Below are 26,309 nucleotides of genomic sequence, written 5' to 3'. Positions count from 1 at the left end.
TATTAAATTGTTTTGAAAAAAAATTGTAATTTTTTAATTTTTGAACAATCTCATTTGCCTTTTCATCATGCCTCCCTCTTTTTTGACTTAATTTTAATTTTATCACATTTTCAATAACATTTTCAATAACAATATTATACAAGAGGCCTTTCTTTTTAAATTTTTAAAAATTTATTTTCTCCCAAAAAAATAATTATATTTTTATATATAATAATAACAATATTAAAATTTACATATTTTGTTTTGAATAACTGCAGTATTTATTACCTATACTTTTTTGCAGGAAAAAAATAAAAGTTATAATTAAAAAAACTCAATATTTTTCTAATTTAGCATAAGAAAAACGAGGAAATATTCTAAGCTCCAGAATATAAAAAAAAAGCAATTCACTCTACAAACGCAAAAAATACTGTTTATATGTTAACAAAATTAATAACTTAAAAAAAAATTTAAATACAACCAATATGGTTAGATTGTTATGAAATCTTATTATGTAACCTAGTAAAAATTTTTTTTTTAATTTCTTTAAATTGATGAAGTCATATGAATTTCTGAGATTGATATTAACATCCTATATGTGATTTTGTATTCCCTTTGGAATTCTGAAAAACATGGCAAGCATCGTTTATTACATACATATGTCACGATCGACCACGCTGTCTCCATCTATGTTCATATTGTATCGTATCTTCTTCAACGGTGATGATCGACTGGTAAATCCGAAATAAAAGCTTTATCGAAAATTCTTTTAAAAACGACCAAACTCCGAAGAACTTAATCACTGATTAATTCAACTGGTGCAATTACAAGAATTCTAGCTATATAATTTTAAGTTTATTTAAATTTTTTCTTCATATGTAAAAAAATAAAAAATTCTATCTTCTACCAGTTAACAAATTATTACTTGACGAGTATTAATTGCCAATTAAATTAATTGGAAATTTGGTCGAAATTATTTTATACCCATTTATACTAACATAGATTAATTTTAATTTCGATTTAATTTACTTTTCTATCCTTTCCTAGTTCTAAAAATTAGAAAAAGTTAAATAACTTAAATAGAAATTAAAGTTAATCTACATTGATAGAAACATGGACGTTAGACATGCGTTTAATTATCTAACGCTTTAAATTTTTTGCTACATGATAGCATTAAAAATACGAAAGTTACTTATATTCAGTAAAGCTTTTTAGATCTTTGCGAAGAAAAGAATAATGTAAACACTTACCAATTGCTCGAGATATACTGAGGAATCCATTTACTCTTAAGACACCCATACATTGGACGATGACTCCTCCCATATTGCGAATCCGCTCGCTCTCGTCCTGAAGAAAAAAAACCGTAACTTATATAGTAAAAATGGGGCACATCGTACCCGATAGATCTTGGCACATGGCATTTTCAATAAAAAGTCGAGCCATAATATTCCCGCGATAACGTATAGATGTCAAACGTGTCGATACTTCGATACTCTCGCTTGGATTACCTTTTGGATTCACGTTTCACGCGTCTCGATTGTTTACAATACAAAGGATTCCGCACGTCAATGGCGACGTAAAATTACCGGTTTAAAAATAAAATCTCGTCCCTCCATCTCCTTTCTCTTCGAACATGACCGTCATTGGAACGCAGATCGACAGCGACAAAAGATTGTTGGATTTTCAAAATTACGAGGAATATCTAGACTCACTGGTGACGCCCGCGGACGTCTGCTATCTCAGAAGCAAGAAAATCGCGCGCCAATTGGCCGAGCTCGGTTACCGCTGCACTGGCGAGACCCTGAGCGAGGAGAGCTTCTATCGTCGCCTACGAATCGTCAGAGATCTACTGCTTCCCGTTCACCGGCCTTACGAGCTCACGTCGGAACTCGTGTCGCCCGTTGGTAGGTTAATGGAGGAGCTCGCTCTGCGCGAGCGAGCCAACCGATTGAGGATTCTGTCGACCATCATATTCGTCCGCCGCTCGATGAAAAAATTGCAGTTCGAAGACTCGGCCTACATCGATTTCGAAGACCGCCTCAAGTCGGCAGACTGGCTGCCGTATTACCGAGGCGAGAGAAAATTATCGCCGCTCAAGCAGGATCTCGCCTATTATCACTGGAGAACGGGGAGGACGTGCTTGAACAAGACCCGCAATTACGTACCGATCGTGGACCCTAAACTTGGCCTACTGTTTAAAAATATTCACGACAGACAAGTGATCACGGTCGATCCGGCTGCCGCGTCACCCGGTGTACAGACGACGCGAGTCCGGATACACTGTCCGTTTTATCAGCACGTAATACTTTACGATCATGTGGTCCGCAGCAAAATTACACATGAAAATTAGAGTCAGTGTATGATTCGACGATACTACATTGAGTAAGCTTTTCAAATCATAAAATCAGTCTTCAGATATGTACCTTTTCTTGTCCTTCTTTTAAGAAAAGAATTAAGATGCGATGAATGAAGAATATTTTTTAGTAAAAATAACGAGAGTTAAAATTACACGCTAACTTAAAAAACTTTTACTGAATTGACGACTATCGACCGGTGGGCTAAATTAGTTTGACCAAGAATTGATCAAGAATTATTAAGGTTCGGATATTTTGAACATTGACACGATTGGATGCGCAATTTAAACATAGAAATACTGCAAATGAGATTATCTTATTGAGATTTTCCGTTTCATTCTATTAATGAAAATAGGAAATCCAGGTTACTCACTTCTCTCGCGGGTCGATGAGGGTTCACTAATTGTTTCACGCTGTCGGACGCAACTAGCGAGGCCATGGAGTCGCCAACCCAAGCGATATACAGCTTCCTATTTATCAGCAACGCGCAAACCGCGGTGGTACCACCGTTTAGTTTCTGTAATAAATGACGAATCGATAGAATTATCGGCGAGCGAGTTGCGCGGAATGAAATAAAAATCGTAGTCTCACGTAAGAAACGTTTACCTGCGTGCTTGACTTCGCGTAGAATTGCGCGTCGGTAGTCAGGAAGGCATCGCGCAACGCACGTTCCGGATCCGTAGGATAGTGCACGCTTTCAACCAAATACTGATGCAAATGTGTCGCGCAATACGCTGCGGCATCCTGTCCGCCGTGACCGTCGAAGACGGCGTAGTAGTCCACGATAGTATCATCCTGCAAAATATAAATTAATGTACCAGCTCAAATATTAATTGTCGAACCGAATTGATTCCGAATATAATTGCCAATAAATTTTGACGTGTAAATTAGTGCTTATTGTTTCGGCGCTGTACATTAAATCATTAACACAGAATGATTGTGAACGTGTCGGCGAGATCGCTACCTGAATATTAAACATGGTATTCAAGTCGTGCAGGATCATGTGGCGGTCTTCCATTTTTCTCCTGGCATTTCTAATGCTACCCACTGTCACTTGCGGCGTCGGCGAGGGCGGCGGCAAGAGGGCCAGCCTGCTATTATCTAAATACCGCCTGCAGATCTCGTTCACCTCGTTCGTGACAGATTGCATGAGCTTCAGAGGCGCGTACGCTGCGAAGAAAAGAAATTCGTCAAATACAAATTATCGAATATAAATTATCATTTCGGTTTTCGTTTGCTGCACGAGCCATTTGTTTCAAATAAGTCATTCTTTCAAGGCTCTTCTTTACTAATAGCTATTATTTTTAACTCTTCTACAAATGTTAAATTAAAAATATTAAATTAATCATAAATTATTACTGTTTTTACATTAAAAATACTAACAACAGTACATTTATTTTAAAATAAGGATTAATTACTGGTCAATTTAAGACTGTCCAGTATTATAAAAAAATAAACTATTATGTTTGAAAGTTAAAGTGCCTATATCATTTTTTAGATGGGCGGTTGTAATTCTCATTTTTTGCTAATGTTCAGTAAAGCGTCACAAAATTATTAAAAACTTACTCTTTTCCTGCTGTCTCAGTCCGCAGATTTCCGGCTGTTTCTTGCATGTTGATTTGATCGCTTGTATTACGAGACGTGCAATGTAAGACTGTAAGCTTGGTGGACAGTATCTGAAACCAACCGCGTGCCTTTATGTTTTCCTTATTTCCAAGAAATAAAGCAAAGATACTGATTTTACAAAGGCAAATATTATCGCTTTAGCGATTGTTTGATTGTAATTCATATCCTATAAGAAAACAATATAAACGGCGGTACTAAAATTAATTTCATAAGTGTTTATTTGATTAACGTTAAGTTATTATCTACTAGTATTTGCAATTAACAACATCAGTATTTGTTAATGATTTAATAAAAAATACGAATGTTTTAATAGTAATAAATACTAATAAATATATTAATACTAATATTAATAAATACTAATCTTATCTTAGCGATAGTTTGACAGTTATAACTTATATGCCGTAACCGAAGTGATTAAAAATAGAAAAAAAAATTCGCAAAATCTCTTAAACGAGAAAAAAAGAGAAATAACATCTTGTGACCTACATTTACAAAATCAACACACGTGTCTTTTAATAAAAATTTATTTTTTTAATTGTACCATGTAATTTCTATATAAAACGTTTCTATATAAAGCAAGACATCAAGATTTTTTTTTAATAGAAGAAAAAGAGGAGAGAGGAAAAATGAAGAAAACTACATGGTACAACTGAAAGAAGCGAACACATTAAATAATACTCGCGGATATCTCTCGTTTATCGCGCGTATCATGTGCATACAGTTTATCCGTTTGGTGATCGCGATAACGCTGACGACGATGGGCGGCGATAGAATCTTGTGACAGTTGCAGTTAAAGCAGATAAGCGCGGAAGTAACTTTCATCTCTTCGACGATGCGGTCGTTTCGCGCCTTCGGAGAACACGCGCACGGTTCGCGAGAGGGCAAATTTCTTATGTAATCCCACATCGCTTCCTGCTCGCGTGATGTACATCGCGCAGCTATGCGTAACCTTTTTGCGTGCGCCGACTTCTTTTTTCCGACGTCGCGCACGATATTTCTCGCGACTTTGCGAGAGCTCGCGGGGTATCTTTGTGCCGCACCGCATCAGATGTGCAATATGAACCGTTTATCGAGACAATAGAGAGTATTTCGTAATCTTCTCACGATTCTTCTGGATAAAATAGACCACTGCAATGATGCGATTATGTAATATGTGTACAGGGTGTCTCGAAAGTACCAACTTTAATTCAAATACTCTAAGTTTATTTGTTTCGCGCAGAAATTAATCGTCATTATCGATGCAATAATTAATTGAAAAACTCGAGTTTGTTTTTGCCTCCAAAATATAACAAATTTTCCGATATATAAGTAAAAGATTCGGTTTAGCATCTTTAAAACTCCCTCTCAATTTTAAATAATAATATTCAATTTTTTTCATTTAAAATATTAATTTCAATTTTGGTGCACGAAAATTTATTTAAAATATATGATATATTAAATTAGTATGTTTAATTAAAGTATATATGTAAAACAAATATAATTTTAAAATATGATAATGTTTAAATAGAAAGGGACCGATGTTAAATAATATTTTTACTTCAACTAAAATAACGTTAAAAGGTGCACCTATGATTCAAAATTAGTTTTTTAAAAAATACATTACAGTATCTATTTCAATATTCAATTAATTCTAGATAGAATTGATGTAAATGAAATGATGTAAAATTAATTAGATAATTACAGATGTTTAATACAAAATCACGATTTCTCAATGGCAATGGATTCAGAGAAAGGAAGAAGAAAATCAGACTGACACAAATAAACGAGTCGAGCGAGCAGTGCCGCCCTGAATTATCACAAAAATTCCAAGATCGTAAAGTGATTAAACGTTTCGCGTCAGAGATCATTTTCCTTTCATTTATCCGCGAATTTTGCCGCGGGTAAAAAAAAAAGTCGCGAGTAAATAAATGTACATGCGAGAGGACTACTATAGTACGTGTAACACTGTCTTTTAAAAGAACCAATTTAAAAGGAAAAAAAAAGTTAAATTACACTCTGTACCCATTTTCCTATTTATAGAGATAATAAAACGTCAATTGAGCCACAATCAGATCTAACGCTCGTGGGAATGAGTGTCGCGGTTCCGCCAGTCAAATACACATTTCTCTCAAATATTTTTCCCAGAGATATCCCGAGTTTGTTGCGCAACGATAAAAAGTCCGCGGTAACGCGAAGCGCGATTTAAAAAGCGGCGAGTCTCGCGCGAGTCGGACGAGTCATGCGCGGCTTCGGGCATCCCGGCGGAATGTCAAATTCCGGACGCACACGTGCACACAGGAACACGAGTGCGCGCGCGCGCGCACACACACACGCACACACGAGACGTAGACGACGCGTGAGTCGTGACAGCGCGTCGTCACCACTCCCACGAGAGATTGCGGCAAATGATTAATCCAAACAAATTAACGTCATAGGAGGCGTGTGTTTCACTTACATCCGATTGAGGTACTGCAAAGTGACGCTAACGATCTCGCCGACGAGCTCGCTCTCGCTGACGTCGTAGACGCTCACCTTCACCGGCAGCTGATCGTCCGGGTTCACCCGGACGACGAATTCGGCGAAGAAGCGCGAGTACTCGCCGAGGTAGTCGCCGTCCGCGGCCATTGTCGGCCCGCCGCTGCTGCTGGTGCTGGCTCGCTGGCGTCGATCAACGGGCCCCTGCTATACTCGACCGCTTAAAACCGCCGCACGTGCCGCCGCGAGGAGAGCGACGCGCGACGCCACGCCACGGCCCCGCCGCGCCGCTCCGCTCTCCGCTTTGCCTCGCGTTCCGCGCGCGCACCACCACCTACACCTATACTCCCGTTCGACGCCGCGTGACTCGCGCTACTCCGGCACTGTCGCACTGACGATCACTGACGACGCTCCCGAGTCGAGGCACGTATCGCGCGACCTGATAAGCGATATTTATGTAATATATACACAAGTTATGTCATTCATTCAGCGGAGAGAGCGTCCCGCGTCGCACAACCACTACGGACGCGCAACATGCTTCGATACGCGCGTATAGTGAAACGGAAAGGACGAGCATAGTAATTAGGAGAAGGGAGAAGGAGGAGGAGGAGGAGAAGTGAGGTTGGAAGGGACGACGCGCGCCGCGACGTTCGAAACCACTTGCTTTGCGTCCTGCGATCTTCCTCTTGCGATCAACTCCCCGCGATGCAGAAGATGCGCTAATAGGCGGAGGATCACTGGACCGTTCTCGGAGCACGCATGTCCGACCACCCGTGACCTTGTACCGATGCAGGATTCCCACGTTCCGCTCCGCGAGACTCTGCGCCGTCGTGGCCGGTGGAGTTCAATTAAATCTCGCGCATGCGCTCCGGTCGTCCGCGCATGTTGCGCTCGAGTCGGATATTTTTCTTTTTTTTCCCCTCGCGGGAAATAAACGGAAAATGCTTCAAAATTCTATGTTGAAATTTGAAGTTAGTCTTCCTTTTCTCTGTCATGGGAGAGGCAGAGATGTGCGAACTGTTCGAGTTCGAATTAAATCAAATCACAATTGATTCGACGCGAATTCATTTTCGAATCTAAATTTCGAATTTGAATAGTTCGATAATCTCGCATCAGCGACGATTTGAATCCGGTTGCCTTTTATGAGTTTATCAAAACCTTCTCGTTTGTAATAATTATTATAAATTTAGTACTTATGCAGCATTCCTCTTGTGATCGTTAGAATATTCTAAGTTATTCAAAAAAGTAGAAAATATTTTTTATACATATTTGTAAACATTTTAAAAATTTATTTTCAAAATACGTAGTAAAAATTTTATTGAAATTTTTGAATGAATTTTTTGAAATATAAGAATTATTACAACCTATAAAATATATTTTACAAATGTATTAAAAAATATTATATATATGTTTAATGTATAATCTTCTTGATATTTGCATTTTCTAAAATTTGTATATGCATACTTAAAATACTTCGATCTTCTTATAAATATTTTGTGTTGGCTGAGACACAGTGGTTAATTTTCTCATCCATTAAAGTAAAAATTTGCATCATTGACAATACTTTATTATGCTCAAATTAGTATATAATGAAGAAAATTTTATCTTATTAAATTCGATTTGCATTCAAAGAAATTCAATTCGACATAAAAATTTCAACAGCAATTTGATTTGATTATGTGCATTATTACACAATTTTGCTCTGTAAAAACTGCATTTATAATAATGCAACTGATCACTTGATGGGTTAAAAACTTGCCCCAAATATCAAAGATTTAATGCGCTTCGATGTAGACAAGAATACTTTTACAATTGATTATTTCTCACTCAATCGCGCCTTGAGATAAAATATCTAATATTACATGTCTTCACATTTACTCACAGGCTGCAAAACTTTCTACATATATATACATATTGCTGTACACATATGACTTGGTTTAAACAATAAATACATATATCTACACAAGAGCTACGCTTAATCTTAAGATAAGAAAGCCATCGTTATAATATAGTACATTTTGTGTCAAGGGAGGACACCTCCATGCCCTGCTTCATCTCTTGGCTTCGTATGTGCAGATACGAATTTTCAAACTTCTTTTGCATCCATTCGGGCAGAGGATTGTTCCAGTTCTCTGGGGGTCTCTCCCTCTTCTCCCAGACGTTGTTCGCGTAATGCGCGTGCAATCGCTTCGCTCGGCGCTGCTTTTCACTCTGTATCAACTTGTCCTGCAAAGATTTTGTTTCACTATTATCTCACGATTACATCACATTCTAATGTGTCATCGTCGAAACGAAACGCTCGTAGTAATTTGCGTACATATGCCTCTTCCGACTGGTACTTTTGCCACTGATAACAATTGTTATAATCGGTCTTCCATTGATCGCAGTTAATCGCTTCGCCGTAGATGAAGTATTGATGGAAGCGAGCCTTTATACTGGTGCAATCGTTATGCTCATCCTTGTACATGATACACGGTCTTATCTGAAGGAGAGAATATAAATTGATAAAATCTTCAATGGAAAACGACATGAATAGAGACACGTGTAATTACATACCATCCACTCAAGCTCGCGGGCTGTCTTCTCTTCTTTCGCTTCGCCCATATTAACTAAAGCATATCCTTTAGTTCTTGTAAAAAATATACAATCTATTTACTCGCCGGTGCTCGCTGGACACTCGTCCGACACACAACACGAGTGTTAAATACCGTAACTAGAAGCGACACATTAGGTTAGATATAGATTAGGTTAGGTTAGGTTAGACATTCTATTAATAAAAAAACTCACATATAAATCTTTGAGTATGCAGATATTCGATCATTGGGTAGTTTATTCGAAATAAAAAAGTTCTAAAATGAGTTTTATACTTGTTTAAAGTATAATGGTTCAAAATTGTCAATTTTACATTTGACATTGCCAATTAACTTATTTTTTTATTAAAACATTTTTTAATTTGGTAAAATTTTATATTTATAAAAAAATCTTGATAAAAATTTCTTTTTCATAAAATGTAACTTTGAATGCAAATAATGCAACTTTTTTGTGTCTACGTTTCAGGGGCCCGATTCTTGAAGTCATTTGCAAGAGAAACGTATACGCAAATACTCGCTCTAACAGAAAGTTGTAAGTTTATTGGTTAATAGCCATACGATAGCCAATAAATTTCTAACTTTTCTGTAAGAACAGAATTTGCGAATACGTTTCTCTTGCGAATAAATTCAAGAATCGAGCCCCAGGATGACTTATGATCAAACTCCTGATTAACTTAATTAATTATTAATTTGTACCGTTTTGTTAATCTGAATTTAATTATTGATTTTCTATTATTTTAAATGCACAGGGAAAAGTTAGAGTAAGAACGAATTAAATAATTAGAAATTTTGTTCAAATATATATGATTCCGCTGGTCTAATTAAGATAATCAGAATTTAAAGACGTTTTACGCAAATATTTGAACCATTTATCTTTATTAATACAAAACAGGTACTTTTGTTAATTTAAATAACAAAAAGAGAAAAATCAATCCTGGTTAATAATTAAAAGAAAAAAGGAAAAGAAACGTATGCGCAAATACCCGCTCTAATAGAAAAGTTGCAAGCTTATTAGTTAAAAGCCATACGATAGCCAATAAATTTCAGCCAATGAATTCAAGCCTCTGATTGGCTCCAAGTTTTGTTCAGAGAGAAACCTGAGGGCGGTCATCGCATCGTTTTAGGTGTTTTCATCCATCAGCGCCTCTATGTGCACAAAATGTGCACATTGAACTATGTAATCAAATATCTATGAATCCTATAGGTAATGTGCATGACTTTTGGGTCTCTTCTATGCTATGTGAACACGCAAGACACGGAGTCGACAGAACGTCCGACCGGCGCTGGGGCTCGATTCTTGAATTCATTTGCAAGAGAAACGTATTCGCAAATTCTGATCTTACAGAAAAGTTGGAAATTTATTGGCTATCGTATGGCTATTAACCAATAAACTTGCAACTTTTCTGTTAGAGCGAGTACTTGCGTATACGTTTCTCTTGCGAATGAATTCAAGAATCGAGCCCCTGGAGTGGCGTACGTGACTGCTGGCAGGCAGACTCGGCGGTACTCGGCGCTAGTCGGCGCCACTCGGCGTTGCTAGGCGACCGACTTGTTGACTCGCCGCGCCTGCGCCGCTGCCGCCATGTTGCTCCGTTGCTCCGCGGCTCCAGTCACATACGCCACTCCAACGCCGGTCGGACGCTCTGTCGACTCCGTGCGTGTGTATCGCGTGTTTCTTCGGTTTCGAGTAAAGTGTTCGCGTGTGCATTCGAGCGAAGTGTTTGCTCGAAGGGGATACGTTCGGTAGAATATCGCGAGTGCCAATTAAGTGAAGTGCTACTAGTCGTCGCGCAATCATACAAAGGTATATACATAACTCTGAGAGCGAATTGATTTACTTCTGTTCAGTGTGTCTTGATGTGTCGTACTTTTAACGTATTTTTCTAAATGTAACGGTCACGCCAAGTGAAATTCTCGCGCGCGGTTTACGTTTTACTCGTGTGTGATATGTGTGATATATTATCCGTAATATCGGGATTGCCGAATAAAGTATCGGGCGATCGTTATTAGTGTGCGGTTCGAGAATAGCAGGATGATGTCAGCAAAAAGTAGAGCGACTCGGTATTCCGGAAAAGGAATGTAGCAGCTAGTAGCAGCAGCAACATCAGCAACAGGAGCAGCGATAGCAATCGGTGAGTGAATTTTTATCAAATCAATTAATTAAATTTATATCATGTATATGTGGTATTGCACATTTATATAACACGATTATGCACATTTGCATAAAACAGATTTAAAATATGAATGCATATAATTGTAAAATTTACGGGTACAGCATGAAACAGAACCAAATAAACGTGGACATAGCATAAAAGAGACCCAAAAAGTCATGCACATTACCTACGGGATTCATAGCTATTTGACTACATAGTTCAATGGGCACATTTTGTGCACATAGAGGCGCTGATGGAAGAGTGCACTTATAATGCTAAATTCCCCAAATCTGCAGGTCGACAGGGGTGACAATTGCGAAAAGCACAAAACAAGCTAGCGCGTATACGGATCGAGTATTCGAGTGCACAAAGGTCGGCGCCGGCGCGAGATGAGGAACGGGGGACGTGAAGTGAAGTGCGGGGCCGGGCCAGTGCGGGTGATAGAAGGATAGAGGTTTTCACCACCTTTCTATCGCCGTCCTAACCTCTTTGTTGTTCGCACCCCACGGATGTCCCGGTATCTCCGTAGCCGTGCAGCTGGTGCAATAATCGATTACCGGTGATCTAATCGCGCGTGAAACAATAATATGATGTCGCGGTCAGTGCGCGCAGAGACTCGTAGTCGTGCCAAGGATGACATTAAACGTGTGATGCAAGTAGTTGACAAAGTTCGCCATTGGTAAGTTTTTCCTGTGTGCAGTGTCGGAGACGAGAGAGAAAGGCGGACGGGGAGAATTTTGCCGGGTGTTTTTGTGCTCACCGTTCACGGCCTTTCTTTCTCGGAAGACAATCGTATAATATAATGGAGCGAGTGCTCTTGCTTTGTCTAACTAACTCGAAGAGCGTTCTCCCGAAAATACTAGTTGCTGTTTGAAATCGAAATATCCGTTCTGAGTAGAAAATTCTGTGGTAATTGCTCGATAAAAGATTTCAGTCCAAAACCAATCTTAAAAACCAGCGTTTGAGTAAGAATCTCGTCAGTTTGATTGACAATTTCATAGCTGAGCTTTGACCAGGGTGAGAGTTTGTGCAACAAAGACAAACGTATAGTAATATAGGAGAACGAAATTATGTGAACAGTTAGGAAATACATCACTTCTCCTTACTATTAAAAGATTATCATTTGTCTTTAATACAGATTTTGTCCTCATTTAAAATAAGATCATATAATAATGCTTGAATAGTCAATGAGATGTTATATTCTTCTTTAGTTGAACATCCTTTAATTGATTAAGTAATGTTAAAGGAAACAATTTTACTTCTCACATTATTTTCCAAAATTGCTCTCTGTTCTTTAAAATTTTGAGGTTTTTCCTGATACAGATAATCACATAACTTAAATATTAATAATAAATATTATTAATCATATTATTGTGAGCAGTTTTGAAGAGTAGTGTAAAAAATGTTTTCCTCTAATATTTCTTGAAAATTTTTATTGTGCTGAAGAATATAATTGCACTAATGATTATTTAAACATTGTGTTGTATCCTTATTGCAGCAAGAATAAAATATGTAATAATAACATAGTAGATAGATTGATACGCAAAAACATACTTAAAATGAGCTTTTTAACATATAGTTTGATGAATTTGGAAATATATGTAAAATCATACATAAGAAATACAAGCATAAAAATCTAACTATGATCGATTAGAACTAATATTAAAACTAAATGATATTAATAAGGCCAATCTCTTATTATATAAAATAAATATTGCATTTTTTGGGTATTTACATCATTTTGTCTATTCCCTGCAGTTTAGCTGAATTTCATGAAAAAAAATGAAGTGATTTTCTCTCATCCTTTATTGTGCTAACAAATGTTTTTGCTCTTATCATTTTAGTGAAATTTTATTGAAATATATTTATATGAAAATAAATAGGCAATAAAGTTTTAAATGTGTATAAATATAATCACAGGGAAAAGAAATGGGTCACAATAGGTGAAACAACTATGAAAATTTATAAATGGGTTCCAATCTCCAACCTTGATCAGGTATTTCACACAAGAGTATAATTCATACTGATTAAAATTAATTGATATAATTGTACAAGTTAAAGACAAATGTTTTACCTTATAGAAGAAAAAAGGAAAAATAGTTTCTGATAAGGAAAACGGTTTACCAAGAAAAGGAGGAATAGAATCATCAAATTCAAATTTTGGACTTACGGAAGATTCCAATACGTGTAAGTTTGGTTTTGATCATTCATAGAGGTGTTATTGTTGTGCGATTAATATAAAAAAATTAATAAAATATGGATTTTTTGATGCTAGGTTTCTCCACTGTTAGCGATTCTCAAGGACTGACAGACTTCTCGGCACATTTGGGCTTTTCAGAGGACTCTAATTCGCAAAACAGCGAACCCGCACCTAAGAGATTAAAGACTGACTAATGTTCGATTCACAGTTACAGCATCACCGCCAACGTCGTGTAGAGATTGACACATTTAGGGATCTATCTCTTTCGTGAATTTGCACTTAATAATTTTACGTTAAGTCAAAACCTCTCAACATGGATGAACCACAAGAAAAGTTTTTTCTTTTCTGTCTCATCCAAATTTAGTGAGATATAGATAATATATAAATATATATATACATATATATATACATACATATACTTATATAATACTACAAATAGTATCAATCCTATAAAATGTTTTGAATTACGTATAATGGAGTTTATTTTTTTACATATGAATTTATTATAAATTTCCCCATTGAATTTAGAAAACTAGAAACAATGATCGGCTAATCGAATGGATTTAAAATTAGGCAAATGCTCAATCCGTTTATGTATGTATGTATATTACTTTTATACATAATTTTTTAGCCCCCAAGTCAATCATTTGTAACCAATGCATATGTAGAGTAAGGATCGGATGCAAATCTGATCATTAAATTTTAATTTCTATACATTGCATGGAAGCGACGCGTGTAGACGCAGTCGACAAATTCTGAGTTTTCCGATCTATATTCTGTATGTCTTAGTTTACGAGAGATTGATTTGAAAAAAATTGAAGTTTGCGTGAAGGAATACGATTGTACCCGTTTGTCCGGGAACAATAAAGTAACATGTACATTACATGTATCCTTACGAAATTCTAGGGTAGAAGTTGTAAAAGTGACTTCGAGAAAATTGAAAAAGACCCGATATTTTATATTCGCAGCGATTGTGTAGTAACATTGCAGTATTATTTTCTTGTAAAATTGAATATTTTTTTCTCGCTATAACGATATATTGTTGCATCGAAGAGTATCCTTGCAGAATACTCAAATTGTGTTATGACGATGAGTTTTACAGTAAGTGCTGAAAAAATGCATACATATATATACACATACATATATTTTACCTTCAAACAAGGTTCACACTTTTAACAGTCTAAAAATTATTGTATATATTTCGAATATTAATTTTTTCATTTATTGATACTATAGAAGAATTTGCATTCCTCTCTACGTTACGTTATAGCACCGTGACATGTACAAAATAAGCTTGGACTCGAATACGAATAAAATAGTTGAATGACCTCTTAATCAGTGCATACTATACATCGTTTATGAAAATAATACATTTGTAATATGATTTTTATATAAAAAGATATAAAGCTTAGTGAGAATATCTTTCGACACACAAAGATATTCTCACTGATTGTTATAGCGAATATTTTAAAATGTAAAAAAATGCGTAATTGTAAAAATATCTAATTTATAATAGTATTTCCATTTAAATTGTTTAATGAAGAGGCAGGTCAAAATTTAAGGACATGAGTTGCATGAAGCTTGAAGAAAATTTTTTTTGCAGATTTTTAAATAAAATATGTATATTTATGATTTTTCTTTTATACAAACAATGTATATTTAATTTAAAGTATTAAAAGATCCGTATATATAACATTATATATATTGTAAAATATCTCATTTGATTAAGTGTTCTATTCAACCACTATTACCAAAGCAGTATTTTACCATTATGTCGCATGAAACAACTGATGTGCTTTTCCATCACCGAGTTCAAGTTACATTAGGAGTATTTAAAAAACCCATATATATGTTATCGTTAAAGTCCGTAGCGCGGGCGATCCTAGGATTGACTGGTTAATGCGCGGAACAACCAAGCGTTTTGGTCAAAGTCCGAAATAGTTTTGTATTTCGGCTTTTGACTGATGTGTTTTTAGTCCATCCTAGGAGTGACTAACATGGCTGGTTAAAGTTAGAAACTAAAAAAATTACTTCGGACTTTGACCAAAATGCTTGGTTGTTCTGCGCATTGACGTCAATCCTAGGAACGCCTGCGCTACGAGCTTTGGCCATAACATATATAACATTATGTATATTGTAAAATATTTCATTTAATTAAGTATTTTACTCGATCACTATTACCAAGGCAGTATTTTGCCATCATACTGCATGAAACAACCGGTATGTTTTTCCGTCATCGAGTTCAAGGTATCTAGAATACAACTGATGCTGGTGTCGATGTTCATCGGAGCGTTGCTGCCACCCATATCAGTTTGCACCCATCCAGGGTGCAAACACGCAACTAAAATTCCATCTGATTTCAAATCGATGCTCATCGATTTTGTCGCCGCGTTAAGTGCCGCCTGTTTTATAAATCAGATTAGATAAGATTCCATGAAGTTATTTCAACTGTTAACGATATAAGATACCTTATTGATTAATGTCAAAGCATAATGGATAAGTTCAGTAGAAAACGTGGATTTGTAAAATTCTTTAATATGATCAATTCTGATTGTTAATACTTATTGTCCTCTTATTATTAGTACTTGCTAAATTTAAATCTATTAGTAATATTAAAGAATCGTACAGTATTTGGAAAGCTGCTTTTTCTGCCCAGCGTAACCATTACAATAGATTTTTCAATTAAACAAATTTTTTTCTTAATTTATGATTTATACACACAGTGCGATTTATATACATTTATGCATTCTATCAATTTTATGAAACGCAATTCTGCGTTTCACAATAAGATGTGTAATATTTTGAGTCTTTTACCTTACTACATCTATAAGGATAAAAACCACCGTCGTTATTTTCAGCAATACTGCCTATGATAGACGTCATATTGATAACAGCTGCTCTTTCAACGCTCAACCCCGTTTTCTCCTTGGAATTTTCCGCAGCCTTCTTCAGCAGCGGCAGGAAAGCCTTGAATCAATTGTTACCTCGATTATGAACCGACGCTATTCGTGAATGTAAAATTCATGAACGTGAAAATGACTGTAGGTGTACCTTTGTTAGCATAATCGGTCCCACAGTGTTTATGAGAAAAGTGTCCGTAAGCTGCTGCTTCTTTACGAGGCCGAGACGCGTAAATTTGTTGGCAATACCAGCATTATTGAAAAGAACGTTGAGACCAGCGCCATTTAACTTCTTGCTCACCGTGTCCACGACCTTCTGGTAGCTATCCGTGTCCGTTAAATCTAGAAATAACAGTATAAAATTATTTCGCACACTATTGATGCTAAAACTTGCTAAATATATGTTTGTGTAAAGTTTAACTGTTGTTTCACTTTGTGCGATAAATTTTTGATAAGTATAATTTTTTCATTATTTCACAAATATTTCTCAGAGTACGTAGGCTACGAAAATTTATTGACATAATGAGGTGACACCTTTTATATTTTTATTAGATTGTAATAAAATTAGAGACTTTGTGAGCAAATATTTTAATTTCAGATTATGAAGTTTATAAAGCTTTTAATTCATCTTTAATAAAATAATAATAGAATTGTATCACAAGTTTGTTATTGTATTAACTAATCAAAATTCATAACTCTAAAGATTTTTTTCGAAAAAATTCGTCACTTTATATTACAGAATAAAATTCAATTAATAAATTTTTGTTTTGATAAAAACATTAAAACATCCTAAAAAGCAAAAAAATATTTTGCCCTAGTTATCTTTAATGTTTACTTCACTTTACCTATAAGATAAAAGAGTAAATAATAAAAACAAGTCCGTAGACTATATCTGTGATATTTTTAAAGAGTATTTATATTTCCAGATACCAAAGTGCAAGAAGTTCATGCATTTTAGCGTAACATTTAATGCAAAGGGTCACAAATAAAGTGTAAAAGCAAAGAATCAAAGTAATTTCACAATTGCTTTTATAGTTAATATGTAGAAGTGCTACTCCCTTAAAAACATAAGTTTTCTTTATAGCAATCAACAAAATCAATATAAAAAGAAATGCATGACACACTCTCATGCTTATAGTCCGAAACAAGATCTATAATTGTCCTGTCCCACTTAGAGTTTTCGACTTTCCACGAAGTAAGATCTACCTCACACCCTCCTGTGCTTACGGTTGGAAACGAGGTCTATACTATTCCACATGTATATTTTATAATTACTTTTTTGTTAGTAACTGTTTAATAAAGAGATGCGCTGTCCTAAAAATTCATCCATTTTGTTTTTAATTTCGTTGATTGCTATAAAGAAAACGTATTTTCGAATGATCTCCGAGATATGTTTGTATCATTCTTATCTGTCAAAAAATAACAGCCAAAAATATACAGTTTATGTTGTAATTTCGTTGAGTGCTTTACATCGATCAACGAATTATTACACGGACATGACCAGAGATATTTCTGTATATCGTGCATGAATTCAACTTTCTTGGTAATGCGATGACTCTTATTATCGCACTTTAACGAATAGTCGCATGTCATGCGCCGATAAGTAATGAAGACGATTTCTTCTTATCGCACGCGCGGGAAAGAATTGATCTTTAACGTCCCTCAAGTAGAAAACCTTAGACCTAGGTGTTATCAGATAGCAGGTATCGATCAGTACAGGCTCGGTAAAATCGTGCTTTTTTCTCTACGATAGGAATATTTGCGACGTGCTCCGCTGTAGACGTTTCGATCGTGTTCGGATTTCATTTTTCCTTTCTTTTTCATTTTTCCATTTCCATCCACCGCATAGTCGCGGATATGAAGGCACGCAAGGTGAAAGCGTGGTTGGTTTGTTGCGAAAAATCACAAACTGTCGATTCTGATTCGAGCGATCGAGAAACTGAGGAGCCCAAAGCGCGGAATCAGCCGGAGAGGCTGATAGGCAACAAGTCGGAAAATAAAGTGAATAAAACGGAGAGCGAAGTTGAGAATAAAGTGGAAAACCAGGTAGACAGCAAGATAGAAAGTAAAACGAATCAAATGGGAGGCAAAAACAAAATGGAAGACCACAAAGATAAGGCGAAGAATAAATTGGAGAAGGATGTTAAGAATGAAGTGGAGAATCAGGTAAGCAATAAAGTATTAGTAAACAAAACGGAGGGTGATGTTGAAGTGGAAAACGAAGTGAAGACTAAATTGGAGAACCAGATAGAGAATAAATTGGAGACTAAAACAGAAGATGACATCGAGAATAAGGTGGAAGACAAAATGGAGAGCGAAAAAGAAAGCAAAACAGAAGATACTATTGTAAATGAAATGGAAAACAAAGTAGAGATAAACAAGATGGAGAATAAATTGGAGACCAAAACAGACGGCGATGTTGAGAATGAGGTTGAGAATCAAGTAGAGAACCAGGCAGATAAAATAGAAAGTATAGCAGAAAGTAAAACAGAGGATAATATTGAGAGTAAAGTAGAAAAAAAAGTAGAGAACCAGATAAACAAGACGGAAAATAAATTGGAGACCAAAACAGAAGACGATATTGAGAATAAAATGAAGAACCAAGTGGAAAATCAGGCAGACAAAGTAGAGAGCAAAGCAGAAAGTAAAACAGAGGATAATATTGTGAGTGAAGTAGAAAACAAAGTAGAGAACCAGATAAACAAGACGGAGAATAAATTGGAGACCAAAACGGAAGACGATATTGAGAATAAAATGAAGAACCAAGTGGGAAACCAGGCAGACAAAGTAGAGAGCAAAGCAGAAAGTAAAACAGAAGATAATATTGTGAGTGAAGTAGAAAACAGAGTAGAGAACCAGTTAAACAAGACGGAGAATAAATTGGAGACCAAAACGGAAGACGATATTGAGAATAAAATGAAGAACCAAGTGGGAAACCAGGCAGACAAAGTAGAGAGCAAAGCAGAAAGTAAAACAGAAGATAATATTGTGAGTGAAGTAGAAAACAAAGTAGAGAACCAGTTAAACAAGACGGAGAATAAATTGGAGACCAAAACGGAAGACGATATTGAGATTAAAATGAAGAACCAAGTGGGAAACCAGGCAGACAAAGTAGAGAGCAAAGCAGAAAGTAAAACAGAAGATAATATTGTGAGTGAAGTAGAAAACAAAGTAGAGAACCAGTTAAACAAGACGGAGAATAAATTGGAGACCAAAACGGAAGACGATATTGAGAATAAAATGAAGAACCAAGTGGAAAATCAGGCAGACAAAGTAGAGAGCAAAGCAGAAAGTAAAACAGAGGATAATATTGTGAGTGAAGTAGAAAACAAAGTAGAGAACCAGATAAACAAGACGGAGAATAAATTGGAGACCAAAACGGAAGACGATATTGAGAATAAAATGAAGAACCAAGTGGAAAATCAGGCAGACAAAGTAGAGAGCAAAACAGAAAGTAAAACAGAGGATAATATTGTGAGTGAAGTAGAAAACAAAGTAGAGAACCAGATAAACAAGACGGAGAATAAATTGGAAACCAAAACAGAAGACGATATTGAAAATAAAATGAAGAACCAAGTAGAAAACCTGCAGGCAGACAAAATAGAGAGCAAAGCAGAAAGTAAAACAGAAAATAATATTGTGAGTGAAGTAGAAAACAAAGTAGAGAACCAGATAAACAACAAGGAGAAAAATTTGGAGACCAAAACAGAAGGCGATGTTGAGAATAAGGTGGAGAACAAAATGAAGAACCAGGCAGACAAAATAGAGCAAGCAGAGAGCAAAACAGAGGGTAATAGTGAGAATGAAATAGAAAATAAAGTAGAGAACGAGATGGACAAGACAGAGAATAGACTGCAGACTAAAATGGAAAATAATGCCGAGAATAAGATGGAAAATAAAATAGAGCATGCGAATGAGGTCGAAAGTAAAACGAGGAATAAGAGTGGAATGGAGAATGAAATAAAGAATGATATGGAGACAGGTAGCAATGTCGACAATAAGGTGGAGAACCAACAGAAGAAAGAAAATATTATTCCTGTTACAAGTGAGATTTAACATTTTTCTTTAACACCGAGAGTGTATAACATTCCTGTATGAATATCCAATCATCAGAACGTGTTTATATGCTAAAATCAACCTGCGTGAAATTTTATTTTTATGTTTGCTTTTTATTTACTGTTTGCATATTATTTTATCATCGCATTATAATCGTCGGTGTAACCAGTATAACCAGTTGTATATCAGTTTGTTTTAAGTTAATTTATGTATTCGCATTTTTTAGCAATTTTAGTTAACGTGTGGTTTAGGAACAGTACGAATCTTATTGTTAAAATAAGGAAATTCTTTTAAAACAAATTTTTTAAATATTGAAATTCGATTTATGAAATCGATAATCAAGCCTCGTTTAATTATTCAACAAATTATTCAAATTCACAATAAATTAAAAAAAATTAATTCAGAATTGCAATGCAGTTACATTGCAACAATGCAGTTACATTTGAATAGAATGTAATTGCAATGTAACGTTCTTTATGTTCGTTCTTTATGCAGCCTGATTTACAAATAAAATGTTAAAGTTAAACGCCTAATTTTAATCTTCAAAAATTTTTACATAATAAGACAGAAATATTATTTTTATTAATTATTATTATTATTATTATATTTTAATAAGTATTGGTCTAGAATTTAAAAAAATATACAATAATATCAGGATTAGGTAAATTTTTTTAAACTAAATTAAATTGAAGTTATTGGTTCATAAAATTAATGTAATTGTGTTAAAAATTGTGCGAACAAAAAATAATTCAATTAAAAATAAAATTAAATTAGTAGTTAATTTTGAAAATTATTATTTATATATTAAATTAGAATGTATAATTTTTTAAATTTAAGATTATTCAAAATTATATTATACTATAAATTCTCATCAAATAATTTAACATTTTATTTGTAAATTAAGTTTATATAAAATATCAAAGAAATATTATTTTTCATATAGCAATGTATTTTTTTACATGGATAAATGTTTTAACACAGAAAAAAAATTAATAAAATTTGCATTTAAAAAATAATTATTTGAAGTTAAAAATTAACTTATTTAAAATTAACATAGTTACATATGTCAACTTTTAAATTTTATTATTTAACTTTTTAATTATTATCCAATCCTGTCAGCTATGATATATTTTTATTTATGTGCATACTTCATATTTAAAAGTATTCTGCATTCTTAATCGAACGACTGGAGCAGTATCGAAGTTTCGAGAGATTTCATCAGATATAATTGCAAGTCATCCTGTTAAAAAAAAATGTTATAATTATGGTAACAGAAGTTAATTCTTTTCGCGGGGCGATTCAAATTCCTCCGCAACTACCAGAGTGAATTTAGTAGATAATTAAGATAACAGCGAGATGTTGGCTCTTACCTATCTCGATGATCTGTATGGACGGCGATTTGTCGGCGAGCGCGCGTAACTCCTGCAAATATTTCCCTCATGTTTTCCTCTTTTCGATTTTTTAAAAACGTGTTTCAACCGTACAATTATCTCGACAACAAGACAACGGTTTAACGGGTGTAACGTTATTGCATAATTATAAAAAAACCGGTTCTGGATGCTCCAATCGATACTTGCGCAACGATCGATAAATATCTGTACCGAGGATCGTGTTCGCTGACTCACCTCGAAATCGCGATGGATCGAGAGGGGTGGGGGAAACCAAAGAAGGATGACGAGGACGGAGGAACTGTTCGTATAATAGATGGCGGTGACGGAGACTCTCGCGATTACGAGTTTACGAAGAGGCGTTCGTCGGTGTCACCGTGTCAGTCGCGTGTGTCAGTGTGGACTTAACCGTCGCTTGAATCAGGTTTCTTTTACGGCAGACGTTTGGGCGGTTCCATCGGTTTGACGGTGAAGGGGAAATCATTTCGTAAAAAAAAATTCATTCTTACGCGAAAGGAACAAAGAGAGTCGCGATGGCGCCGATCGGTAAGTATAACATTCTCTCGAGCTCAATTACAATAAAGAGTAGAGACAGTAAACCGTTTTTAATTAATTAAGACCGGAGGTAAAAAGCCTATTCTACAATGGCAGTGAGCAGTGCAGAGTGATGAGTAACGAAATAAGAATTAACCATTTCGTTACTCCCGGTCTTTTCACTGTGAACATTCTCACTCTCTGCTCCTACGGCCTGGTTACTGTCCATTGTAGAATGGACATCGCACGCGTAATTTGCGGATCGACGAGCGAACGGAGGAGCCCGTCCCGTCCCGCGCCACGTCCCGGGTCATCCTACGTCTTACCGTCGCCTTGCTCGCGTCACGGCAAGTCGCGAAGATGGTGTCCGGCGGTTTCGGCGACTCGACCAGATGTCTCACCAGGCCCAGGCCCAGACCGCGGTTGCAGCCGGTGATCAGTATCGATTTCATCGCGCTCGCGTACTGGGACTGCCGTTTACCGTCGTCGTCTATCACGAGTGGTGCGCGACGATACGCGGCTGATTGACCGACCGATACTCGCTGACGACTGACGTCACGTGCTCCGCTCGTTCTCTTTCTCTCTCGCTCTCCGATAATCGTGAATCGCAACTTTTATGTCGCCGCCGATTATCATGGCGACACTGACGGTGTTCGCGCGGCTCGTGTCATCTCGATGCGCGAGCACGAAGTTGTGCGGGTTAGTGCGTCGGCAGCCGCCCTTCGCCGGCCGGTGCGACGCCGGCCTCGCGTCCTACGGACCCTACGGCAGAAGCGCGATGGCCTGCATGTGCAGTGAGTGTCGAGAGCGAGCCTGCGATTATTTGTTGCGGTTCGTTACGTAAAAAATTGCGCCAGTTCGTCCCGCGCGCGAACATCCGAATGACTGGATCCCCCACAACTGTTTACTCCGATATACGTCCGAGCACGACGGATTTTTTGATACTCCGGACATTTCGCTTGATTCTTTAAGCGTCTATCTTGGAAATTGTTTATTTTTTATATAACGTTACGTATAACGGTTATAACTTTCCGAGAGACTTTATTAGGAAAATCTTTCTCGAAGGTGATTTACAAATAAGATAAACTTTCAGCGGATCATGGCTACATGTACGACCTCGTGGTGATCGGCGGAGGATCCGGTGGCCTGGCAGCGGCTAAAGAAGCAGTGGGTCTGGGCGCGAAGGTCGCGGTTTTGGACTATGTAACCCCCTCTCCGCTCGGTACCACTTGGGGTTTGGGTGGTACCTGCGTCAATGTAGGATGTATACCAAAAAAGCTCATGCATCAAGCCGCGTTGCTCGGTGAAAATCTTCACGTACGCAGATTCCAAGTTGCGATTAAAATAAAATGCCGTATATAAAGAATCTATGTCTGATCGTCTGATTTTTAGGATGCGGCAGCGTTTGGTTGGCAGTTTGATGCAAAGTCTGTGAAAAATGACTGGGAAACTTTGAGGACCGTTGTACAAAATCACGTCAAGTCTGTGAACTGGGTTACTCGTGTTGAACTTAGGACAAAGTTAGTCGTTTTTAATTTTTCTGTTCATATATTAATTCACGTCCACATTGTTTATTTGTTATGTTATTTACCTATCTGAATATTTATAAATATACTTTCAGGAAAGTTGAATATATCAATGCACTTGGACATTTCAAGGATGTACACACGGTAGTTGGAGTTACTAAAAAGGGGGAAGAAAAAATCCTTACGGCCAAAAATATATTAATTGCAGTGGGTGGTAGACCTAAGTATCCCGATATTCCAGGTGCTCTAGAATATGGCATAAGTAGTGATGATATCTTCAGTTTGGAGCGTGCTCCGGGAAAAACCCTCGTGATTGGTGCTGGATGTATCCTTTATCAACAATTCACTTTTGTATAATTCTGCAATTGTGTAAAAATACAAAGAATGATTTTCCTTAGTGACGAAATATAGATATTGGTCTGGAGTGTGCCGGTTTTCTTAACGGCTTAGGCTATGACACGACTCTGATGGCTCGATCGATCGTGTTACGCGGTTTCGATCGGCAAATGGCGGATCATGTTGCCGAAGAGATGCAGCTACGCGGAGTGAATTTTATCTACGAAGCGAAACTCAAGAGAGTTACGAAACAAGAGGATGGTCGTCTTCTAGCTGACTGGATCGACAAGGTGTGCATTTTATCGGCCGTTTAATGAAGAAATCCTTACGTACAATGAAGAAATAGATCTGCGTATTAGAGTGTAAAGGAATTTGTTTTTTTTTTTAGAATGGCGAAATTCATCAAGACGTGTATGATACTATTTTATTTGCTATCGGCCGCCAATCACTCACTCAACAGCTGAAACCAGAAAATGTTGGATTGAAGCTCGTTTCAGAAACTGGCAAGATCGACGCAATTAATGAACAAACGAACGTTCCAAATATTTACGCGGTTGGCGATGTACTTCATGTAAGCTTTTATCTTTATTTCATACCGAAAATATGTTGAACAGTTCAGATAATTCAAAATATTTTTATCATTCTATATTTTTATGTTTAATTGTAATAAACTCTTAATACACAAGTACAATAGAAAATTTTAACGTAATATGATGCAATATGATGTAATCATATTTCGAATCGTTTGCTACAGAAAAAGCCTGAATTAACGCCTGTCGCTATACATGCGGGTAAACTGCTGGCTAGGAGATTGTTTGGTAACGCGACAGAAAAAATGGATTATACGAATGTAGCGACAACAGTGTTCACTCCTTTGGAATACGGGTGTGTCGGACTGAGCGAAGAAGCCGCAATCGCGGCTCACGGAGTAGATGAGGTAGAGATTTTTCACGCGTACTATAAACCAACGGAATTCTTTGTTCCACAAAAGAACGTCGATCGTTGTTACGTGAAGGTCGTCGCTCTTAGACATGCCGATGAAAAGGTACTCGGAATGCATTTTATTGGACCCAACGCAGGCGAAGTGATTCAAGGATTCGCAGCTGCTATTAAGTAAGTGTTCCATATCCAGGTAGCAAGTTGACGTTATTTGTGGTTATTTTGACATTATAATGACAAATAACAGTAGCTTTTTACCAGGATATTCTCATCAATGTTTTTTTAAGAGTTAAATTCCAGAGCTTTTTTTAACTCATATTTCGTTATATTTTTGCAGATGTGGCTTAACAATACCGATATTGAAGTCTACCGTTGGGATTCATCCGACGGTAGCAGAGGAATTTACCCGCATATTTATTACCAAACGTTCGGGCTTGGATCCTAAGCCGCAAAGCTGCTGCAGTTAGATCGATTTTCGCGTGGCATTATTGTGCTTCTCTTGATTACATTCACAGATTTAGACCGATTTATTCCTTAGGAGATAACGCGGCCCCCGTACTCTTGTGGCAGCGATCAACCGAATATTTTTTACATGAAATAGTTTGTCCGCCGTTACATACGAGAACGCAGTATTACATAAAATAAACAGCGAAAAATAGTATTTCTAAATACTAGAGAAGGAACAGATTTGTTATAAAATACTACGTCACAGTACTTTAATAGTACGTTTTTTACATATATTATTTTTTTCAACACCCCCTTTGTAGCATACGCATCTATGCAAAAAAATTGATACTTATATGATAATAATAAATCATTATTAATGTTGAAATCATGACTCACACAATTGCTAGGTTTCTAAAACAATTCCTCTTATGTAAAATACATTTCCTCGCCAATATCCAGAGTAAATTTCCTATTTAAACTGAATTATTTGCCTTCGTGTTTAAATATAAGCAAATAAATAGAGTTAGTAATATTTCTCATAATTTTGTAAATCGTTTTTAATGATTGCCATGATTTCATCACAATAAAATATTCATAAGATTGATACTGCATTTTAAAACTATATTTTTATAAATAAATGCGTTATAAATTTATACTGTTATTATATTTAAAATATTAAATAAATGCTACATATGTATTTATGAAAAGTGATTTTTATTATCTTTAATATCGACAAAGTTATTTTGGAAACTAAACGCAAATACAAATTCTACTTTATTAATTAGAATTATTTCTATTGAATAAAGAAAATTGAATAAAATATATC

General features: G+C 36.2%; 6 protein-coding genes across 11 annotated transcripts in view; 3 read left to right on the top strand and 3 right to left on the bottom strand.

The window, feature by feature from the left end:
• Positions 1–7,715, bottom strand: part of LOC105836662 (serine-rich adhesin for platelets) — a 65,135-nt gene extending 57,420 nt beyond the window's left edge. For 2 of the 3 annotated variants that reach the window (XM_012680851.3, XM_012680852.3), the window contains exons 1-6: positions 6,394–7,715; positions 3,900–4,009; positions 3,298–3,503; positions 2,940–3,128; positions 2,707–2,850; positions 1,230–1,326 (exon numbers count right to left, since the gene is read on the bottom strand). In XM_012680851.3, the coding sequence (XP_012536305.1) occupies positions 1,230–1,326; positions 2,707–2,850; positions 2,940–3,128; positions 3,298–3,503; positions 3,900–4,009; positions 6,394–6,563 (916 nt within the window). In that variant the 5' untranslated portion in view covers positions 6,564–7,715. Of the gene's footprint in view, positions 1–1,229; positions 1,327–2,706; positions 2,851–2,939; positions 3,129–3,297; positions 3,504–3,899; positions 4,010–4,678; positions 4,853–6,393 lie in introns of those variants that run through there. The other variant, XM_036283074.1, reaches the window with a different exon arrangement.
• LOC105836667 (cilia- and flagella-associated protein 299-like) lies at positions 1,333–2,700 on the top strand. The gene has a single exon (XM_012680859.3). It carries the CDS (start codon positions 1,613–1,615, stop codon positions 2,327–2,329), a length of 717 nt encoding a protein of 238 aa, XP_012536313.1. The 5' UTR covers positions 1,333–1,612; the 3' UTR covers positions 2,330–2,700.
• A 437-nt stretch (positions 7,716–8,152) lies between the features above and the next one.
• LOC105835303 (UPF0545 protein C22orf39 homolog) lies at positions 8,153–9,335 on the bottom strand. Of its 2 annotated transcripts, XM_036283073.1 has the most exons (4): positions 9,201–9,335; positions 8,970–9,126; positions 8,731–8,895; positions 8,153–8,639 (listed from the first exon to the last, which is right to left on the bottom strand). In XM_036283073.1, exons 2-4 carry the CDS (start codon positions 9,015–9,017, stop codon positions 8,415–8,417), a joined length of 438 nt encoding a protein of 145 aa, XP_036138966.1. In that variant the 5' UTR covers positions 9,018–9,126; positions 9,201–9,335; the 3' UTR covers positions 8,153–8,414. The 2 variants fall into 2 exon arrangements, with proteins under 2 accessions (XP_036138966.1, XP_012533889.1); XM_012678435.3 differs by lacking the exon at positions 9,201–9,335 and having other exon boundaries at positions 8,970–9,157.
• A 2,232-nt stretch (positions 9,336–11,567) lies between these two features.
• On the top strand, positions 11,568–14,692 carry LOC105838614 (B-cell CLL/lymphoma 7 protein family member B). Its single transcript, XM_012684303.3, has 4 exons — positions 11,568–11,836; positions 13,078–13,153; positions 13,239–13,344; positions 13,433–14,692. The coding sequence occupies exons 1-4, from the start codon at positions 11,745–11,747 to the stop codon at positions 13,549–13,551; spliced, it is 393 nt and encodes a 130-aa protein (XP_012539757.1). The 5' UTR covers positions 11,568–11,744; the 3' UTR covers positions 13,552–14,692.
• Positions 14,693–14,961: 269 nt separating this feature from the next.
• LOC105838613 (C-factor) lies at positions 14,962–22,717 on the bottom strand. Its single transcript, XM_012684302.3, has 5 exons — positions 22,562–22,717; positions 21,684–21,735; positions 16,409–16,599; positions 16,172–16,324; positions 14,962–15,759 (listed from the first exon to the last, which is right to left on the bottom strand). The coding sequence occupies exons 1-5, from the start codon at positions 22,685–22,687 to the stop codon at positions 15,535–15,537; spliced, it is 747 nt and encodes a 248-aa protein (XP_012539756.1). The 5' UTR covers positions 22,688–22,717; the 3' UTR covers positions 14,962–15,534.
• Positions 17,971–26,136, top strand: LOC105838612 (thioredoxin reductase 1, mitochondrial). 3 transcript variants are annotated; one of them, XM_012684301.3, is made up of 8 exons: positions 17,971–20,302; positions 23,329–23,552; positions 23,628–23,755; positions 23,857–24,086; positions 24,173–24,387; positions 24,486–24,668; positions 24,852–25,210; positions 25,374–26,136. In XM_012684301.3, the coding sequence occupies exons 1-8, from the start codon at positions 18,115–18,117 to the stop codon at positions 25,501–25,503; spliced, it is 3,657 nt and encodes a 1,218-aa protein (XP_012539755.2). In that variant the 5' UTR covers positions 17,971–18,114; the 3' UTR covers positions 25,504–26,136. The 3 variants fall into 3 exon arrangements, with proteins under 3 accessions (XP_012539755.2, XP_012539754.2, XP_012539752.2); XM_012684300.3 differs by lacking the exon at positions 17,971–20,302 and adding an exon at positions 21,735–22,247 and having other exon boundaries at positions 25,374–26,085; XM_012684298.3 differs by lacking the exon at positions 17,971–20,302 and adding an exon at positions 22,831–23,029 and having other exon boundaries at positions 25,374–26,085.
• Positions 26,137–26,309: the final 173 nt, after the last annotated feature.

Source organism: Monomorium pharaonis, chromosome 2 (genome assembly GCF_013373865.1).
Source record: "Monomorium pharaonis isolate MP-MQ-018 chromosome 2, ASM1337386v2, whole genome shotgun sequence".
NCBI classification, from domain to species: domain Eukaryota; kingdom Metazoa; phylum Arthropoda; class Insecta; order Hymenoptera; family Formicidae; genus Monomorium; species Monomorium pharaonis.
This window is presented reverse-complemented; position numbering and strand designations above follow the sequence as displayed.

What these genes read in the sequence shown, in the direction of transcription:
- LOC105835303 (XM_036283073.1), bottom strand. Translation starts at nt 9,017, where the DNA reads ATGGGCGAAGCGAAAGAAGAGAAGACAGCCCGCGAGCTTGAGTGGATG. An exon ending in CCCGCGAGCTTGAGTGGATG is followed by an intron (nt 8,896 to 8,969) that starts GTATGTAATTAC and finishes TCTCTCCTTCAG; the next exon opens with ATAAGACCGTGTATCATGTA. An exon ending in ACCAGTCGGAAGAGGCATAT is followed by an intron (nt 8,640 to 8,730) that starts GTACGCAAATTA and finishes AAATCTTTGCAG; the next exon opens with GACAAGTTGATACAGAGTGA.
- LOC105836667 (XM_012680859.3), top strand. Translation starts at nt 1,613, where the DNA reads ATGACCGTCATTGGAACGCAGATCGACAGCGACAAAAGATTGTTGGAT.
- LOC105838613 (XM_012684302.3), bottom strand. Translation starts at nt 22,687, where the DNA reads ATGAAATCGATACTGATCACCGGCTGCAACCGCGGTCTGGGCCTGGGC. An exon ending in GTGACGCGAGCAAGGCGACG is followed by an intron (nt 21,736 to 22,561) that starts GTAAGACGTAGG and finishes AAATATTTGCAG; the next exon opens with GAGTTACGCGCGCTCGCCGA. An exon ending in CATACAGATCATCGAGATAG is followed by an intron (nt 16,600 to 21,683) that starts GTAAGAGCCAAC and finishes TGTTATTTCTAG; the next exon opens with ATTTAACGGACACGGATAGC.
- LOC105838612 (XM_012684301.3), top strand. Translation starts at nt 18,115, where the DNA reads ATGAAGGCACGCAAGGTGAAAGCGTGGTTGGTTTGTTGCGAAAAATCA. An exon ending in CGTGTTGAACTTAGGACAAA is followed by an intron (nt 23,756 to 23,856) that starts GTTAGTCGTTTT and finishes ATATACTTTCAG; the next exon opens with GAAAGTTGAATATATCAATG. An exon ending in TAGCTGACTGGATCGACAAG is followed by an intron (nt 24,388 to 24,485) that starts GTGTGCATTTTA and finishes TTTTTTTTTTAG; the next exon opens with AATGGCGAAATTCATCAAGA.
- LOC105838614 (XM_012684303.3), top strand. Translation starts at nt 11,745, where the DNA reads ATGATGTCGCGGTCAGTGCGCGCAGAGACTCGTAGTCGTGCCAAGGAT. An exon ending in CAATCTCCAACCTTGATCAG is followed by an intron (nt 13,154 to 13,238) that starts GTATTTCACACA and finishes TTTACCTTATAG; the next exon opens with AAGAAAAAAGGAAAAATAGT. An exon ending in TACGGAAGATTCCAATACGT is followed by an intron (nt 13,345 to 13,432) that starts GTAAGTTTGGTT and finishes TTTTGATGCTAG; the next exon opens with GTTTCTCCACTGTTAGCGAT.